The sequence below is a fragment of the Humulus lupulus genome, chromosome 2 (assembly GCF_963169125.1).
Source record: "Humulus lupulus chromosome 2, drHumLupu1.1, whole genome shotgun sequence".
Classification (NCBI taxonomy): Eukaryota; Viridiplantae; Streptophyta; class Magnoliopsida; order Rosales; family Cannabaceae; genus Humulus; species Humulus lupulus.
Window position 1 is genome coordinate 146943456 of NC_084794.1, and position 21081 is coordinate 146964536.

Genomic DNA, 21081 nt, shown 5'->3' on the forward strand with positions numbered 1-21081 from the left:
TGGTTTATGTTCGAATTTATTGATTTAATGCATGATTATATGATAAGAATGCTTGTATGGTTATGTAAATGTTAATGTGATTATATGCTATGATTGTGAGAACCACATTATTATGTGGGTAAATCTGCAGCATGCGACTTGAGGCGATCCTAGGGAGCTAGTTAGTGGGAAAGTCACAATGGGGCTTAGTACTTGACTCCGGGTAAGTCAAGGGGTATTTTTAGTATTGAATGGTTATTTAGGTTATCGGGTTATGGAAATAAATAATTTGAGATATATTTGAGGTCAGGAAGTCTAGATGGGAATACTGGGGAATTTTACCATTTTTCCCTCGGGGACGTTTCCAGTACCCCGAGCCTTGGGATTAATTTAATTTATATCAATGGACACTTTATTCTTTAATAAAGAACTCAATAAGTATATGTCTGTAACTATCAGGAGTTCAATCTCATATTTATAGTGGAATAATCATGAAATTAACAAATATGATTATTTAATCAAAGAGCTTTGATTAATAATGTATTATTTATTCGAGCTTGATATTATAGGTCCATAGGTCCCCAGGGTGGCTCCATCAACACCATATCAAGGTAAGAGTTGATACTGTTTGGAAAAAATAGATTGCCTCAATGGAAATAGGTAAGAATATTACAACTCTAGACAATATATTACAAATAAATATTGATTGATTGAATAAGGTTACAACTCTATAACTGAAAATACAAATAAACTAAAGAACAAGACGAAGAGAATAGTGAAAAATACAACTCGAAGCAAAATATTACAAGTAAAGTAAAAGTGTTTGAAATAAAGAAAAGAAGATTACAACTCAAAACAAGATTACAACTCAAAACAAGAAATACAAATAAACAAAAGAGTAGAATATGAAGATGAAGAGAAATAGAATAGAAAGAAAGAACAAACCAACTAAATAGAAACAACTCTCACTCACACTACCAAAGTGAAGAGTATTGGGGATCACCAACTTGAACAAGGTTTGAAACCTTTGTCCAAAAGCTTATTTTCCCCTAACTCAAGCACTAAGGGATCTCTCACAGATTATAGGAAATGCTTTATGGAATTATCAAGCCTCAAGGTGTTTCTAGCCAAGTGCTCCAATGGATAGAAATGTTGTGTCTTTCAAGTGAGCTATAGGCTCCTATTTATAGAGTTTAGAGACACCCTTTGAATTTCAAATTCCACCAACCCCCATGGCTGTTACCAATGTTTAATTGGATTAATATGGAATTAAAAATGAGATTTGAGAGTTATTTGGGCTTTTTGAGCCGTTCAACAAAGATTGAAAAAAATGAAAAATTGGTCAGTTTTTGGCTTGTGGTCGCGGCCACTACTCTCTGTCCCACTGGCCGCAGCCACTGACCATTTTTAGCACTTAAAAATGTGCTGTTTTTCCAAACGGTTCCAAACCCTCCCAAATGATTTTGTAACTCCCAAAACAAATTATTGGGGTTAAAATCATATCTCTAACAACCATTTCACATATAGCTTTATGAAACTCATCTCAATATTATGTGACACTAAATTTACACAATAAAGGGTAATATTTGGAAGTTACAAATTTGTAACACCAAATATGTTACATTATGTGACACTCTTGGTCATATTTATTTAATCTAAAACATTATATTATAAAATAATATAACATATACAAGGGTATAATTGTACTTTGAGAAATTAAGAAGAATTTTTTTCTTCGAGTCAAGTATGTAATTATATGATAATTGAGGTTGAATAATTAATTTGAAATTAATTATTAATTTTCGAAAATATATTTATGCATTTAAATATGTAAAATTTTGAAATTCATATATATAAAAAAATTAATTAATTTTTGAAATCAATTATTTTATTTGAGTGGGAGAAAATAAAATTGATAAGTCAAAAATAGTATTTTGATTTATTGAATTTTAAAAGATGATGATAATGATGATCATCAATTTGAATTTTGAATTTAAAATTTAAATCTTGAAACATGGTTGTCATCTAAAGATAAATACCTTATTTTGTAGAAGATTGATTCTAATTAAATAATTAAATAAAAGCAAAATGCAATATCCCTGAAAAGGATATTGTAGTCCACACATGACATAGTCCAAGGACTGTGCCATGTGTGTATGACTACACTGATATTGTATCAGTGTTGTTTTTATTTTATATATTTAATAATTTGAAAATAGTTTTTTCAAATTTGGTAAGTTGGATATTTACCTAAATCAAATCCTATCATCATTATGATGTTATTATTATTATTATTATATTACTATTATTATTAGGAATAATAGGATAATATAAATCTCTATATATATGATATAGAAGAAGAAGAGAAAACACACAACAAAACAACACAATACACAATTCAGAATAGTTATCAAAATTTTGTCAGACAAAAACTCTTTCTTCTTCTTATTTATTCTAGCCATTCTCAGACTATAATCCAAGCTCTCATGTGTTGAGAAATACTTGTGATTCCTAAAATACAAACTCATGTTCTCTATGTGCCCACGCACGTCAGGAGATGTAGAGAACACTCTGAAAGATTGTGGTTTGAGTGCTCAATGCTTTGGATAGGAAGATCGAAAAATATATAAAGAGACTCAATGACACTTGATCGGTTTCAAGAGGTAATTGTTTATGTTCTTAAAGTATTTTTGTTTATATGTTATATATAAATATATTGTATATATATATGTTGCATGATTAATAATAATGTATATTAATGTTTCTAGATGTTTTCTTGTTCATATAAACTGTTTATATGAGTGATGAAATCTTTTGATTGTTGTTGTTCCTAAAACAATGAGCCCACCACGCCAATTTCGTTGCATGCTCTGAATATTTTTCCAGCAATTAGTACCAGAGTAGATCATTAATCTATATCTATTATTAATTGATGAGTGGGATTATATGCATTTTTTATATTATATGTGATATATGTTTGAATGGATGGATGTTTATTTTCTTGATGATAGATTATTAAGGGTTGTTTGTTATGGTGCTTTTGGGTTTAGGAGTTGTTCCTAAAATTTCTAGATGAAATATGTAAGCCATTTTAGGGCATAGGAATTTTGTAATTTTTTGTTTAAAATCCTTGAAAAAAATTCTATTGGAGCTTGAGCCCTAAGCCCGAGCCCGAAACCCGAGTTATTGCTTACATTCCAGCCATACGACTAGCCGTGCTGCCCAGCCAGCGTGTGCCCAAACCCCTGTAGCGCCCCTGCCACACACCCTAGTGCACATGTATGCCTAGCCAGTCGCACCCCTACGCCCAGCCAACGCAACCCAGCCGTGCCCTGCCCCGCGCGCAGCCAAGCCCCTCGCTGGACGACCCTCTGCTGCTGCACCATGGTACACACCTAGGTTTTGTTTTTACAAAGCTTAGTGTGTTGTTACCATAATATTTTTTTAATTATTCATTTTATTAAAAAAATTAGAAATTAAATTAAAATGGTTTTAATTGAGAAATTTCTTTAATTGAAATAGTGTTGATTATTTTCCTTAATTAAAAATGTTTTAATTGTTATATTCCATATTTAAAATTGTTTTAATTAAAATATCCAAAATTAAAATTATCTTGAATTTTAATTTATTCAAATTAAATTGTTTAATTTTATTTTTGAAATAAATTACGCTAATTCAAATTGGTATTAGAAACTTTTGGGTGTTAAAACTCAAAGTTTAATTATTTTTAAAAGTTTGTTTAAAATAATTAAAAAGTTCTATAATTCAAAATGGACATGGAAAAGTGTGGCATTGGCTCAACAAGACTACATCTCAAGGTTCAAGATCAAAGTGTTCTTAATCAAGCCTTAGTTAGCTTAGGTTGCATTTTCATGTATATTTTACAAGTGTTGTAATTTTTTCTAGAAATACCCAAAAAGTTATCATACTCGCTTTAATTTACTTATTATAAATGTTTGCATGTGATTAATATGCTTAATATTTTGTCATGCATTATAACATGCCATTCATATACCCACACAATATGCAATAAGCATGCGTTACATTCGTGTAGAAACATGCTATTAGGAACGTCCTATGTATATATTTTGTTATATGTCTATATTTGATAATTCATATAATAATAAATTTAGTCTTAATTAGTTAAGATGGTAAATCAAAATTAAAGTTGTTTAATTTGTTGTTTTAATGAAAAATATTTTATTAAAATAAAAATGATATTCTCTTAATTAAAACAAAATTAGAATTAGAATTAGGGGCACAACATTGTTTTATTTTGCTTAATTGGATTAGTAATTAATAGAATATCATTTGGTAAAAATAATTAAACTTATTTTTACAACTAAATTAAAAAATATTTATTTTGTGAAAAACACTTTTTTTTTCCGAAATAATGAGTGGGAGAGGGAGTTATGACGACAAGTCTCATGGTCTCCATTATTGGTTGAATGCCGAGAGGCATAGGAAGGGCCTCGTGTCGCCTCCGTTTGTGGCCTCCCTAAGGAAAGACTTTCGAATATGTTTATTTTATCTCAAGGTTGACTTCTCTTATGAGAATATAATTAGTGATGTATTTCAAGTTTAACTGACCCTAAAGCACACTCTTGAGTTAAGTCATTGATTGAAAATAATGGGATACACTCGAAAGGTGTATCGAGGTTTTCAAGCACGACTAGTGCATCTTGACCAAAGTAGCGGTAGTTTATAAGTCAAAAAAGAAAAATGTAGTTTTAAGTTTTCACTTATAAAATTGAGATTTGTCTCAAAATTAATTTGGAGTTAGTCTGACCTACCCTAAGGCGGTCCATTAAATTTTCAAATTAATTTATCGTGGATTAGTATATATTTTTTTAAGAATTTTTATATTTTAAATTCATGCATCATATTTACTTTTCCAAATAAAATATGATAATTCTTATATGTTTTAATTCATTATATTTCATTTATTTATTTCCAGCAATAATGGTTAATTCTCTTAATCCTGATTATGTACTTGAAATCTTGGGAAATCAAGCATATCTTATTGACAAACTCTTGGAAATGATTCCATTTAGTCTTAACCACATGAGAAGATGGTACGATGAGATTCAAATTGTCTTCAGCACACAAAACTTGTATGGAGCGATCTATGATCTACCACCAGATGCTCCAAAATTTTCATCTAGCTTTGAAGAACATGAAAATATAGTGAATGGATGAGATCAAATCACCTGGCTTGTCAATGCATGTTATCGATCATGCATGACGACATTAAAGAAAGATACATGGTTATTGAAACTGCATACGAGATGTGGGCCATGATAAGGGATGATGCTATAACACATGCTTAGTTTTTGAAATATGGGGTAAATTCAATTTACTCAAAAACTCTTCTTTAATATTTTTGAATGCTTGATTCAAAATTACGCCACACTACAAGAAAAAACAGTATTCATAACACTTAAAAAGTGCTATCTGGGACTATTGATAGCACTTCTGAAAATGCTAACGTAGCCCATGTTATTAAAAGTCCAGTCTTTTCTATAACATTTTTTGAATGTTATGTTCGGTGTTATCTTAAACTATTCAATAACACATTTTTAGGTGCTATAATATTCAAATAATAACATTTAGATAGAGTTTTTGATTATAAATTTGAAGTTTAATCTTGTACTTTTTTCATAACACTTTTCAACTGTTACATTTGATTATTTTGATAACATTTTTAGTTTGTTATATTATATAAACCATAACGATTTTTTACGCTTATAATATGTTTTTAAATCATAACATATTAAAAGTCTGGTAATAAAATTTTGTTACTTTAGTGTAGATAATATATTTTAAATTTTATTTTGATAAATATACTTATAAGGTTTTTTTTTAATTAAAAGATTTTCATTATTGTATTTTGATAAAAAAAAAATCAAAATTAATCATAAAATGTAATTCTCAATAGATTGATAAACCACAAGTATTACATTAATCAATAACTAATTCAAACCATGAATATGTCTAATTCATGAGATCTTAGTTCTAACTTAAATTTGAAAGCATAACATAATAAAGTAATATAATCTTGAACATTTTTTACTTTAAAAATGAAAAACAGAAACATTACAAAATACACAAAAGTAAACCATGCATGAAACTTGCTCCATCCTTCAATTCATCATCCAACCAAGTACTTGCTGCTGAAGTTGTTTGTTGTCATCTGAAGCTCTCTAAATTGAAATCTCCTCAGGTTTCCAAGGCAAACCTCCTCATGATGTTGCTCTGAAATTTTTTAAAACACTGCAAAATTTAGTCAAATAAACAGTATGGTAATAGTTCAAAAGCTTGGCATCTATCACTCTCTAATCCAGTGAGTCAAAGAGACCTCTTCTATGCTCATATAAGTTGCATATTAATTACAAACTTTTCCACAAAAAATTAGCAAAATGAGAGCTGAATAAAATGACTAAAAATTAATCAAAAGAAAACAGAGAAAAACCATATACACACGTACATACATACATACAATGTGTAGTGACTGAAACATATTAGTATTATATTTAACTAAATATCAACCCTAATATAGCTGAAACATGAAAGTTGGAAACTCCCAAAAAAGAAAAATGTATAAATAAAAGTTGTCACTATTGCACAAGAAAATGTTAGCATGTAGTCTTTCTTGATACTAGATATGATAATCAATTAGTGAACCTCAATCAGTAACATTAGCTGCAAAAATAGCTTAAGAAAAACTTGTTAAGATCTTACGAAGAGATTCAGAATGTGGTCTTTCATTGTATCAAATAAACAACATTATCCCTTCCACAAATATTCAAATAAGCAGCTATATTTTAGGCACAAGTTTAGGACATTCATAAACAAAACGAATCTGATTGGCATGGAATGCATTTTGATTTACAAGACTAATGAATGACTTATGCAAAGCAAAACTCCATATCTCTATCCGTGTTTATATTTCATTAGCATAGCTGAAATTCCCAAATACCAAAACTAAACATGAATAGAAGATCTTGGGACAAAGCAGAGAAACATTCCCACTTAAAATAAATTCGAAAAAAAAATGTTAAACCAATAACCAGTGATACATCATGACACATATCTTAATTAACCTATCTTTTAGCACCCAATTAATCAGACACTTTACAACAAGTTGTATAATCAGACACTTTTTGTACCACCAGACCAGGACCAACTAGGAAAGAAGGAACCTTGGAAAACTGGGCTAATAAATAAAGAAATAAAAAAGAATGGTCTAATGGAATAAAAAGTTTGAGAATTTTTCCTTTTGTTTTTTCTTTTTTGTAAGAATGTGTAATACATATTAACATGACAGAACACAACCCTCAAAAGCTGCAAAGGCTGCAAAGTTAAAGCACAGGGTGAAAAAACAAGCTCCAAGGACCAGGACCAAGCATTTCATAATATTTTTTATCTTCACTAAAGAGAAAAAACACTTGCCCAAAAAGGAGCAACTCAAACCATATTTTAAACAACTCAAATATTAAGAAACAACATCTGGGAACAAGAAACTAAAACTACTATCCTTGCATCAAAAAGCTATTATACTGATTTAGTTTGCATTGGTAGCTGTTGTTATATCATGTCTTGTGATAGTAGTTCTTGGTTCATATGCTTGCTATTATGCACTTAACAGAAGACACAAAAAGAGTAATAAAGATTTTGTTCAAGCTTATCTATGAGTTACTTGCTTGTCTTTTTTTTTTTTGTTCTCTACTTAATCGACAGCTTGATTCCTTATTCAGGGAATAATGAAAATCTCTGGAAAATTTCTCATAAGAACATCAATGGAGATGATTCAACAGATCAGGAGTTTCCATACATTGGTTTGGCTTCCATAAAAATTTCTACTAACAACTCTTCTGATTCAAACAAGTTAGGAGAGGGTGGTTTGGCCCTGTTTACAAGGTAATTAATAAAGTATTTCTTTATTATTATTTTTCAATCTGAAAAAGAAGTCAACATATATAGGATTACACAAAAACAAAATGGTTATTTGCAGGGGGCACTAAGAGATGGAAAGGAAGTGACAGTGAAGAGGCTCTCAATATGTTCTGAGCAAGGTTCAGAAGAATTCACTAATGATGTTCTACTGATATTGAAACTTCAACATTACAATCTTGTCAAGCTTTTGGGTTTCACTAGATTAAGGAGCCCAAATTTTACAAATATGTATTGTTGTCCCAAAAATTTGAAAAGAATGACGTGGCGGTGAAATGGACACGTGGCATAAGTTAGTAGGGTGATCTGGCTTGGTAATGGCCTAATACATTAGTTAAGGAATGGGACAGAGAGTCAAGCCAAATACGCCCAATCGAAGAGAGTATTTAGACTGGGGGTCGCTTGGAGAAAGGAGGCTTACCCAAGGTTGGAGAACTTTGAGTTTGCTTGGCTCAGACCTCAGTTTAAAGACCCCTATAATTAAATTGGTGCCAAGACCAAGAAAGTGAAAGGGAGGTATGAATTTTGGTTCAAGATATAAAAACAGTAGGTCCGATCAGACCTAAGCTTAGGGGACCTCTTGTTAAGCTTGGCTCGAATAAGTTCAAAAAGAATAAGGCTCAAGTTTTACTCAAAAGGGGAAAGCCACATAGTGGCCGATCGAGCATACACATAGGAGGTACCTTCGACCATTCAGGTCCAAGGAGGAATAGATGGTGGCTCGGAGCACCTTGGTCCGAGGAGAGAAGCCTAATGCCCGATCGAGCATTTGGTTGAGCGAAGGGGTTCAAACCTAGTTGGCCCAAGGAGAAGGATGTGTGCCCGATCGGACGTGGTACTTATGAGTACCTTGGACCATTTTGATCCAAGGAGAGGTGGTGGCTCAGACCACCTAGGTCCGAAGAGAGAGGACCAAGATCCGATCGGACCTTGGTTAAACAAAGGAAGCTTGGACCATTTAGGTCCAAGGGGCATTATGCCCGATCGCACAAGGCCTCCCCCCGATCGCACAAGGCCTCCCCCGATCGCACCTTGGTTAAACAAAGGAAGCTTGGACCATTTAGGTCCAAGGGGCATTATGCCCGATCGCACAAGGCCTCCCCCGATCGCACAAGGCCTCCCCCGATCGCACATGACCTCCCCCGATCGCGCAAGACGCCTGCAGGAGCGCTTGGACCATGTTGGTCCGAGGATAAGCTAGGAAGAAGATGGCTCGGACCATCTTGGTCCGAGGTGCAAAGTGTAAGGTCATATTGGACCTTGATTGAAGGAGTCAAATAAGATGGTTTGAACCACCTTAAGCCAAAGAAGACAACCATTGTGTCCGATCGGACACAATGGAGAAGTATACCTCGAGTGTAGTTGGCCTTTGGTCCAAGGATAGCCATGCGTATGCCACCTTTGACCTACGTAAAGCTTGAAAGCTTGAAGAATAGTCAACATGCATGAGAAGCTACGTCAAACTGCCCGAAACTACTTCAGTGAGAATTGGTCCAAGCATCCGGGAATCACTCAATCCTCACTCGAAATTAGGGATCAGTTATATTTTGAATGTTTATTTTGTAATATAAATATTAGGTAAATAATGGAATATCCCTATCAAAAGGGGATATCAGTTGAGAACCCAGGTCTATAAATAGGGACTTGGGAGGATCGTAAAAGGACTTTTGGCAAAAAATTGAGAGTGAATCGGTATTCTAGAGAGAGAAAGTGTGTTGTTCTTGAGAAAAACCCATTTTTGTATTCTAGAGTATCTCACACTGAAGAAACTCAGTTGACAAGGTTCATCTGATCTTGAGTGTGAATATAGTAATAAAATCTCTAAGTGGAGTAGGCTATTACCGATCATCGGGGCTGAACCACTATAAAAACCTTGTGTTATTTACTTCCGTTCATAAAAAACTGTCTGTTGTCGTTTATAATTCTCTTGAAGGTTGTCGTAGTTGACGTTCTCACGTCGTTGGCTAAATTCACAGTCAACATTTTGGTGCTTTCATTGAGAGCCTGAAGAGAAAACAGACAGTCCCTAAAGCGATATGGCGCCTAAGAACACCACTGCGGCCTCCAAGAGGGCAAGCACCTCCAGGGAGCATGCTAGATCGGAAAATCCTAACGTTCAAGATCGTGAGAATGAGCCTAGGGTCGTGCTTGAGGATGTAGCTCCTGAAGTTGAGGAGCTCCAGGAGACCATGAGCGCGTTCCAGGATGAGTTGGCCCAGTTCAATGCTAGGCAGGAGGCCTTTGCTGAGGAAATGGCCAAGCAGAGACAAGAGATGGACGCTAGGAGCGAGGAGATCCGTCGACAGCAAGAGGAGGCCGACAGGCGACACCGCGAAGCTGCACTTGCTCTGGAGGTAGCTGCGCAGTTGACCCGAGCCAATGCTCAAGCTATGCCTGGGGTGATACCCACTCAAAAAGCAAGGACCATAGAGGCTGGTCAAAAGAAAGCTGATAGACCAGCAAGAGGTGGTGGTAACCCACCTGGTCATGAGGAGGAGGGAGTACGATCACGCACTGCCTCTACCCAAAGGGGGAATTCTAAGACCCCCTCAAGGAGCCATAGATCAGAGACTTCCAGGTCAGGAAGTCATAAGTCTGGCAGTAAGAAAACACCTTCTGAGCAGGGGCATAACAAAGCCCCTCGTGGCAAGGAAACTTCACACTTCAAAGATGGACATGGGCGTGATGAAGGTGACAGTTACCACACCAACCAGTCGAAAGAGAAGAATAATAACCGACGAGAGGGAGATAATCAACCAGCTCAAACGGGGAAGCCACCACGACATCCCAACCAGCGTAATGGCAAAGAGCACGCTCCACCTAATAGACCCTCCGAAAAGACTCGGAGTACGGTGTTCGACCGGTTGGGAAAAAACACTGCTCAGAAGGACCTAAGGGACATCATTGATGACAGAAGGAGGACCGCTCCGTTCGAAGGACAGGAACCGATCCGTCCTACTAGTCGAGTAGAAATACTTGACGTGGATGCGCTGGATAGGAGTGCCCGACTTAGCGGTCCCGAAAGTGCGTCCCCAGCAGTGGCCCCAGCCATCCAAGCCCAGCTTGATGCTTTGACGGCGGCAGTACAAGGTTTATCCAAACAACCAGTTATTGATCCAGTAGACCACAGAAATGGTAGCCCTTTTTGTGCTAGAATAAGAGCAGCCCAACCACCAAGGAAATACAAGGCGCCGATATTGCCAGTTTATACAGAAAAGGCAGACCCGGTGAGACACGTTGGGAAGTTCGAAGATCAGATGGAGCTGCTTGGGGTGAGTGACGATTACCGCTGTAGAGTCTTCCCCACCACCTTGTCAGACACTGCCCAAGAGTGGTACTGGAAGTTCAAACCCGACTCCATCACCTCTTGGGAGAGCTTTAGGAAGGAGTTCTGCAGGCAGTTTAGCACTGCCCGAACCCCTCCAGTTTATGCCAACCACTTGGTGGATATTAGGCAAGGCAAAGATGAATCTCTCAAGAACTACATACAGAGGTTTATGAGAGAAGCCAATCGGGCTACCGCTGTTGGAGATGAAGGGAAGATGGTTGCGATCTCCTCGGGTATTATTTATCGAAGTCCTTTGTGGGACAGCATTCACCGCCATCCAATTTCAACTTTACAACAGTTCTTGGACCGTGCAGATAAGTACATGAAGTTGGACGATGCCATTGAGAAGGGAGAGAACGGGTTGAACAACCCAAGTGGATCGGGGGATACTCCAAAGGATAGCGGAAATGATCAAGGCGGTAGTAAGAAACGTGGGAATAACGGGTCTGACCACCGCAGTGAGAAGAAAGCTAAGTCTGGGTCGAATGACAAACCTACGAAGTATGAACCTCGATTCACCAACTACACTACTCTTTCGGCAACCCGAGCAGAGATCTATCTAGCCAGCCATCAGGAGGTCCCTTACCGAAGGCCCCCTCCGATCAAGAAGGAAATGAGTAAGAGGGATAAGAACAAGTTCTGTCGTTTCCATGGAGACTATGGTCATGACACGAACGAGTGTAACCACCTTAAGGATGAGATAGAGTTTCTCCTCCGTTCGGGGAAACTAAAAAAATATAAGGCAGAGAAAGCCCAAGGAGAGGGAAGCAACAATAATCCTGGGTTCAAGCGACAACGGTCCCCACCTTTGCAACCTGAACCTGTGGACTTCACACTAGATACAATATGTGGAGGACCACATCTTGCGGGTGATAGCAGCAAGGCGAGGGAAAGATATGCTCGCACCCTTCGTCATGAGTTGGAGGCAGCGTCCACATCCGAGGTTATGACGATGGAGGAGAGACCATCAAAGAACCCAAGGTATGAAAGTGAGTCCCTCACCTTCACTGAGGAGGATGCCAAACACGTGAGGTATCCTCACAATGACCCTCTCGTAGTGACAGTTCAAATAGCTAACATGAAGGTGAAAAGATGTCTGGTTGATACGGGAAGTTCCGTAAACATTATTTATAAGTCCTCTTTTGAAAAAATGAAGCTATCCATCAATGACTTGAAACCATGCTCTCACGTCATTTACGGGTTTACTGGAGAGGGACTATCACCAGCTGGAACAATAAAGTTGCCAGTCACCACAGGGGAAGCTCCCAAGCATGAAACCGTGATGACTGAATTTTTGATTGTTGACTGCCCGTCTGCCTACAATGTGGTTATTGGTCGACCACTACTCACCAACTTGCATGCGGTAGTTTCAATTTGGCACCTCTCTATGAAGTTCCCGACCAGCGTTGGCGTAGGCTACGTCCAAGGAGACCAAAGGGAAGCTAGAGAGTGTTATAATGCCTCCATAGCTAAGGCAAAGAAAGGTGCCAAGGAAAACAACATGATTGTGTGTGTTGAAGGAGGGGAAGTGGATGAGATGGACGTAGACCAGAGTCTTGTTGTAGTAAACGATGAAGAGGTGTTGAAGGGGTGTGACCAGGAGAGCACTCCCAGTTCGAAAAAGCAGAAGACCCCATCAGGTGATGAAGTCACCAAATAGGGCGTTGCCCAAAGCGAGGAAAGAGATATTGATCCTCGCTTTGGGGATTATGAGAGTGATGTGGGACCGTCCGAGGAATTAGAGGAGGTCCCTATAGATGAGAATGACCCGACAAGAGGGGTCAAGATTGGGAAGAAATTGAAAGCTGAGGTGAGAGCACAACTGATAGAGTTCTTGCGAAGGAATCGGGATGTCTTCGCCTGGTCTCACAAGGATATGGTGGGTATCTCACCAACTGTGATCAGCCATGTGCTCAACGTAGATGAAAGGTATCCAGCGGTACAGCAGAAGAGGAGGTTACTTGACAAGGATCGAGCAAAGGCTCTTAAGGAGGAAGTAGAGCGGTTGAAGGAGAACGGGTTTATTAGAGAGGCATACTACCCAGCTTGGGTTTCAAACCCAGTCTTGGTGCCTAAACCCAATGGAAAATGGAGGACTTGTGTAGATTTTACTGATCTAAACAAAGCATGCCCGAAGGATTGTTTCCCTTTACCGAGAATAGACCAGTTGGTGGATGCAACCTCTGGTCACGAGACCTTGTCCTTCATGGACGCATATTCGGGATACAACCAAATCAGCATGCATCCTCCTGATGAAGAACATACCAGCTTCCGAACGGATATAGGGCTCTATTGCTATAGAGTGATGCCCTTCGGGTTAAAGAATGCAGGAGCTACCTACCAGCGCCTGGTGAATGGCATGTTTCGTGACTTAATCGGCAAAAGCATGGAGGTATACGTAGATGATATGCTGGTGAAGTCGAAAGAAGCTGGGGGGCACGTGGGAGACTTAGAGGATTGCTTTGCAATCTTGAGGAAGTATAACATGAAATTAAACCCCCTCAAATGTTCGTTTGGAGTGGGTTCTGGGAAATTCCTTGGGTTTATTGTCAACTCCCGAGGAATAGAGGCAAACCCTGAAAAGATCAAGGCTCTCATAGAGATGAAGTCTCCCACAAGAATAAAGGAGGTGCAAAGCTTGACTGGGCGGATTGCGGCTCTAAGCAGGTTCGTCTCAAAATCAACGGACAAGTGCGTCCCGTTTTTTAACCTGCTTAAAGGAGGCAAGAAGTTCGAGTGGACCGCAGAGTGTGAACAAGCTTTCCAGGCGATAAAGGAACATTTGGCTCAACCTCCTGTTCTTTCTAAACCAGTTGATGGAGAGGACCTACTTGTATATCTAGCAGTCACGGAACACGCTGTTAGCGCTGCTTTAGTACGTGAGGAGGATAAAGTGCAGCACCCAGTGTATTACGTTAGCAAGCGTTTGATAGGAGCAGAGTCCCGATACCCCATGATTGAGAAGTTGGCTTACTGCTTGGTACTTGCATCACGAAAGTTGAGGCCGTATTTCCAAGCACACCCCATCAAGGTCCTCACTGACCAGCCTCTTCGCCAAGTTTTGCAAAAACCAGAGTCGTCTGGTCGGCTACTTAAATGGGCGGTCGAGCTAGGCCAGTTTGAAATCAAGTACCAACCAAGGACTGCTATTAAGGGTCAAGCCTTGGCGGATTTCATCGCTGAGTGTACCGGAATCGTTGAGGTCCCTAACCAACAGGAGAGTGTTACTGGGTTAAAAGAAGAAGTTCCTGCTTGGCAACTTTTCGTTGATGGATCGTCGAACGAGCACCATTCAGGAGCTGGGATTATACTAGTCACACCAGAGAAGCACCGAATTCATTGTGCACTGAGGTTCGGATTCAATGCTTCTAATAACGAAGCAGAGTATGAGGCCCTCTTAGCAGGCTTGCGACTGGCTAGAGATGTACGTGCCCGGTCGGTGGAGATAAACAGTGATTCCCAATTGGTGGTTTATCAAGTATTAGGGGAATACCAGGCGAGGGGCCTACGCATGGTGGCATACTTAAACAAAACTAAAGATTTACTAGCCCAGTTCGAGGAGTATACCATTAAGCTAGTACCAAGGGAGCAGAATTCCAATGCTGATGCTCTGGCAAAGCTTGCAAGTGCGAAAGATGCCGAAACACTGAATATAGTTCCAGTAGAGTACTTGGCAGAGCCAAGTATTGATAGAAAAGAGGCCATGCCGATTACGATAGTCGACACCTGGATGACTCCCATCATTGCTTACCTTGAACATGGGACGCTCCCAGATGGTCGTAATGAAGCAAGAAAAGTTATGAGGCAAGCTGCTAGGTACACCATGGTGGGTGGAGTGTTATATAGGAGAGGATACTCCTTACCTCTCCTCAGATGCATAACCCCCGACCAGTCAAAGAGCTTATTAGCTGAAGTGCATGAGGGGTTTTGTGGAGATCATGCTGGGGGGCAGAGTCTATCTAAAAAGATCTTGAGGCAAGGATTTTTCTGGCCTACTATGAACGAAGACTCTATGGAATATGTGAAAAGGTGTGACAAGTGCCAAAGATTTTCTAAGGTACCCAGAGCACCACCAAATCTTTTGAAGCAAATGCAAAGTCCGTGGCCTTTTGCAGTATGGGGCATTGATTTGATCGGGAAGTTACCCAAAGGAAAGGGAGGAGTGCAATTCGCTGTGGTTGCAGTAGATTATTTTACTAAATGGACTGAGGCCGAACCATTAGCCACGATTACATCGAAGAAAGTGTTGGACTTTGTTGTTAAAAATATAATATGTCGCTATGGTCTACCTAAAAAGATAGTGTCTGACAATGGCACCCAGTTTGACAGCGGCATATTTACCGATTTTTGCACTCGGCATGGCATCACCAAAAGTTTCTCCTCGGTGGCCCATCCTCAGGCCAATGGGCAGGTTGAAGCAGTGAACAAAACATTGAAGGACACTTTGAAGAAGCGCCTGGAACAAGCTAAGGGTGCTTGGGCAGATGAGTTACCAGAAGTCCTTTGGTCGTATAGGACTACCGCTCGGACGGCAACTGGCCATACCCCATTCTCTTTAGCATATGGGTATGAAGCCATGTTACCTGTGGAGATAGATCCACCCTCTCATAGAAGGACCGTCTACAACCAAGAGGAGAACCATCAGTTGTTGACAGAATCATTGGACTTCCTCGAAGAGAGAAGAGAGGAGGCAAGCCTCAGAGTAGCAGCTCATCAACAAAAAGTGGCACGCTACTTCAATTCCAGAGTGCGAGATCGAAAGTTCCAGGTTGGAGATTTAGTCCTAAGGAAGGTGTTTGTTAGAGACCCAGCAGCCGGTGTGCTAGGACCGAACTGGGAAGGACCATATCAAATTGAACAGGTCTTACCGCCCGGCACTTACAAGCTTGCTCGATTGAATGGGGAGCTAATCAGAAACTACTGGAATGGCGAGCACTTGAGAAAATATTATCAATAAATACTACTTGCAGAGTAGTAGCTTTGTATCAAGTGCTTAACTTGTTATTTAAGTTTTTTGTTTGTGAACTGGTTATTTGCTACCCAGTCACATTATTTTGAACAATGTTATTTTGTTTGGAACTCGTTGTTAGACACGTTTTGTCATTTATTATTACGAGTAATAAAAGAGACCACACGCATTGTGGTCGTACCTTGCTACAAACTTTGCATATGTGTTGATTATTTTTGTTGGGCAGTGTTCAACTGTCATAATAATTTAAACAAAACAGGTCTTTTAAAAACTAATGTACTGGACAGTGTTCAACTGGTCGGTATCATAATATGGAGGACCAACGTTTAGATAATATTTATGTAGTGGTCAACTACTGATATATTTTCGTGTATTTCATGTGTTTCACGAGTAGTAACTACTCGAACAAATCCGATCAAGTAGTAAGTGATCAAGGATTTATCCACCCTCAATCACTTGGGGGGCACATAGGGTATACTGGTATGTATTTCAACACAGGCAATAAGAGCACGAGCAAATATGTTTGTTTTTGGGCTGACTTAAGCTAACTTGTTTTACAAAGCTTAAGTAACTTAGAATTTTTCAAATTCTAAGTTAAAAACTGATATTCGTGTAACAAGACATTTACGCTAAATATGTTTGTTTTTGGGCTGACTTAAGCTAACTTGTTTTACAAAGCTTAAGTAACTTAGAATTTTTCAAATTCTAAGTTAAAAACTGATATTCGTGTAATAAGACATTTACGCTCATAAAAAGTTAGAGCAATAAGAGCATGAGGAAGTATATTTGGTGTGAACTTATGGAATGGTAAAAATTTCTAAGTTAAAAAACTAAATTCTCATGTGAAATTAAAGGCATCCAAAAACTTTGCTATGCACAATAAAAACTTAGAAGTTTGAAATTGTCAACAAGGAAAGAGTAAAGTGCTAAATGTCAAAATAGCTCACTAGTTCGAGCAACAAAATACAAAGTAAAGTAGACTGTGATGAACTACGAGAGGGAGTCACAGGCGAGCTCCTCTAGAGGGTTGATCGACTCCCTCCTCTGCATCAGATGCTCCTCTCGCTCGAAATGATATAGCAGAGCACGTTGGGGCGAGTGCAGGAGGGTTAGCGGCTTCTTCAGCGGCTCTTGCTTCACATCTGGCAAGATCCTCTGCTTGGGCCTCCTTGGGGAAACAATCAAGATTAAGAGGCTTGTTCAGCTTCCAGACCTTATAGAAGCAGTCAAAACTGGCATCCTCAAAGCGAATCAAGTCAAGCTCTTTTTCTTGCTTCAGCTCTTCGTTCTCGCTAATCAACCTCTCATTGTCTCGAACTAACTCTTTAATATCAAGGGATTGCTTCTCCAATTGAGTTGTCAAGGAAGCATTGTTTTGAGCCTGCTTTTTGAGAGACTCGTCCCGTTCAGCTATAGTTCTCTCTGCTTGCTCCAGCTTGGACCTGGCCTCCACCAGTTGATCGTCCTGCACCTTGATCAGCTCCTTGTAATCTACGGCTCGAAGCTGAGCATGACCAATGGTGACAAGTGACTGCATGAAAGACAAAAAGTTAATACAAGTAAAAATACTAATAACAAAGTATCTCGAGGAAAAATGCTTACCTTCATCAATTGAGCGAGTCCTCTCTTCAAGACAACTTCGACACTAAGTCGAGGGTAGGAGTCTAGGCTTTGAAGCGTCGATGCATCACGGCCAATATCCTCAAGAAGCCCCTTGCCCAGGTCGCTAACAGCACGAAAAAGCTCACTCGAACTACCCTGGTGAGTAGGAGTTAGGCTCGCAGAAGGAGGAAGGGAAGAGGGGGTCAATGGCGGAAGTGTAGTTGGTCCCCCAGGTTGCCTCCCTTGACTTGGCGGTACTACCTTCTGAATCTTCTGTGGAGGCGTAGAGCCACTTCCATCACCAGTTTTCCTCTTTGAAGCAACGCAATCTCTGAACATGTCTGAATCTGCCAAGGATGAAAAAACAAGATTGTTAGAGAAATAAACATAATGAAACATATGCAAGTGTATACTACAATTGTGATGCTCTCTAATTACCAATTATAAAAAATATGCCTATTTTCACTAAGCATGTGTTACCTGCGTTGAAGATCTGATCAAGGAACTCATCCTCGTCGTCCAAGGATGAGCTAAGTTCCCCTTCAACCTGGATAGCTTTTCCTTTCCCAGGTTGAGCGGGAATAGTAGATCTACGCTGAGGATCAGGCTCTCTAATGACTAAGTCGCCAGGTCTACGGGAAAGCGGAGAAGGCCCAGGAGAATGCCGATCAGTCATTTGCTCTGTGCCCTCGGTAGACTGACCAGGCGTGTCGTTCTCCCCGGTGGTACTTTCCACCACCAGATCCTGCTCACATGGCACCAGACTCACCATCTGGAGAAGGTCCAACGTGACCAACTTTTTTACATCCTTCTCTTTAAGACTCATGTTAGCCAATTTCTTGGCCCGCCTAAACATCCCTTCAGTGGGCAATGGTCGCTCGAACGGACCCGAGCGCGTAAAAGCCAAGTTGTTGGCCTCAATATCCAATGTGAGGAAGTATTCCTTATGATATTTCCCGGCGTTTGACTTATGGGAGATGCCATTGAGATATGTAACCCCCCTATGCCTGTGATAGAAATGGAAGAAACCTGAGTTGTTATGAGAAGGGTTGGTCCGAAGATCAAACAGGTAATGCACCTCATGAGGGGTGGGCTCGTCCCAACCATTCAGAAAATAAAGAATATACAGCGCAGAGAGTGCCTGTATCCCATTCGGCGTGATCTGAAATGGGGAGATGTTGAAGTAGTCTGCTACGGACCGGAAATAGATGTGCAGCGGGAGTGTTGCTCCAGCTTGTACATGGTACCTGGACCAGGCACAGTACCTTCCACCGGGCCTATTGGCTCTTTGATGCGAGCCCGGACACGTCATGTTTGCCCCACTCAAGCCTAAAGCTTCAATGTGTTTCTGGAATAGAGCGGGATTAAGTTTTGAGGCTTCGGCAACGAACCAGGAGGGTTCTTCTTCTCCCTCATCACGTGGCTTCTGAACAGCCAAATCCAGGATCGCAGTAGCAAATTTCAGAAAAGGCTTTCTTGAAGCTGTGGTAGTGCAGGTTTGATTGCGCTTTACCACCTTCTGTACTGCTCTGCGGGCAACCTGCGGATCGTGTTCCTGAGGGAGCCTGTTAGATTGCTTCACCCTCATCGTCGACTGAGAAGCCTGTCGAAGAAATTGTTCCTCGTGAAGAAGATATAAGGCTGAGCGAGGGAGGATCTGCTTGAAGCGGCAAAGACGATCCTCTGGAGTGTAACCAATAGACGAGCCTGGTGAGGAATCGCTATTCAAGGGAGTCTCGATTGTTTGCGGGGCGGATGATTCGGAGTCCGTATGATTGTCACCTCCCCTATAGTCAGAGCGATTCATCTGCAAAAATGAATAAAAAATGGGGAGGTGAGTAACCATACAGAAAAAATTCATCGAAAATAAGAATTATTTATATACTTGGAAAATTTTGTCCAAGTTATAAAAATATAGCGCATGTGGAAAAAATAATTTTAATGCCCAAAAGTGCCTAAAAGGCACTTAAAGTATTGAACTTATTAAACTTTGTAGAAGGAGGCATTTTTGGGATTTTCCTATAAGGCTAGGTTCCTTATGTACACAGTTAACATACAGAGGTTGGTTGCATGTTTGGAAGGAAAAAAGGCCAAAGCCTAAGAAAAGTATGTATGGTCCGATCGGACCACATTTTGAGCTCAGGAGGGAGGTTCTATGCATTCGATCGTACATAGCTTGGCTGGGAGGGCATTCGACCTTACCTCCATGCGAGCCTAACCCCAAAGCGCCTGTGACACGTCCGATCGGACACATTCCAGCCAGGAGACGTCCTGCCTCGCCACCTCACGAGCCTCGCGCAAGCCTCCAGAACGCCCGATCGGGCGTAGCGTGCCCGAGGAGAGGTGTGCACCCTGGTCCCGAGAGTTCGCCTGGTGTGCCTCGTGCCTCCAAAGCTTCTAGCCAGCAGCAACAAGTTAGGTTCGACTGGGCATTGGTGTCTAGGGAAGTTCGGATTTAACTAGTAAAAATCTGGGCACTTAAAAGCAAAGGAAGGAGCGTGTGGTCCGATCGGACCACACACTTATCTGAAACTTTTCAAGGCCCGATCGGAAGTGGTTGTCTCACCTCGTTCAGAAGAGATACACGCCTCAAGCTTGAACCATGGTTCATCATCCCCGATCGAACATGAGTTCACCATGAGGACAAAGTGTGGTCCGATCGGACCACTCGCTTATGCCCAGAATTTCTGGGCAAAAAACTATGTAAAAAATGACCCCTAATGGCATACTTTGCCTACCTTGAATCCGAACCAAATAAACAAAGCCCTAAAAATCCCTAGTCTCAAACACATTCCATCATTTACATAAACAAAAAACAAGATCAAAACATATAAGTGAAAGGTTTTCTTCATGTTCTTAAAAACCCATTACATTACACTATCAAAACCCTCAAAACCCATATTCATGTTTATGTCAAAATACCAAAAATGTCTTGAAATTCCTAAAAGCTTAAGGGAAAATTCGGGTTACCCATGCCACAAACCTTATCAAGACCACAAGCAAACACATTGAACAAGACATATTCAAGAACTTCAAGAACATCCAAGGGACAAGCATATTCGGCCATGACATTTTTTTTAGAAAAGAAAATGTAGCAATCTAAGAGGCATGGAGAAGAAGACTTACCCAAGGTTGGAGAGCTTTGATTTTGCTTGGAGGATGCTTGAAGATGAGGAGCTCCCCTTGAAGATTGTAAAGTCGGCAAGAGGAGGGAGTCCTTGAGAGGGTTTCGGCCAAGGGAGAAGATGAA

General features: G+C 39.9%; 1 protein-coding gene across 1 annotated transcript; it reads right to left on the reverse strand.

The window, feature by feature from the left end:
• Positions 1-17232: 17232 nt before the first annotated feature.
• On the reverse strand, positions 17233-18657 carry LOC133814827 (uncharacterized). The gene is made up of 3 exons (XM_062247739.1): positions 18379-18657; positions 17832-18104; positions 17233-17760 (listed from the first exon to the last, which is right to left on the reverse strand). Exons 1-3 carry the CDS (start codon positions 18655-18657, stop codon positions 17233-17235), a joined length of 1080 nt encoding a protein of 359 aa, XP_062103723.1.
• Between the last annotated feature and the right edge of the window lie 2424 nt (positions 18658-21081).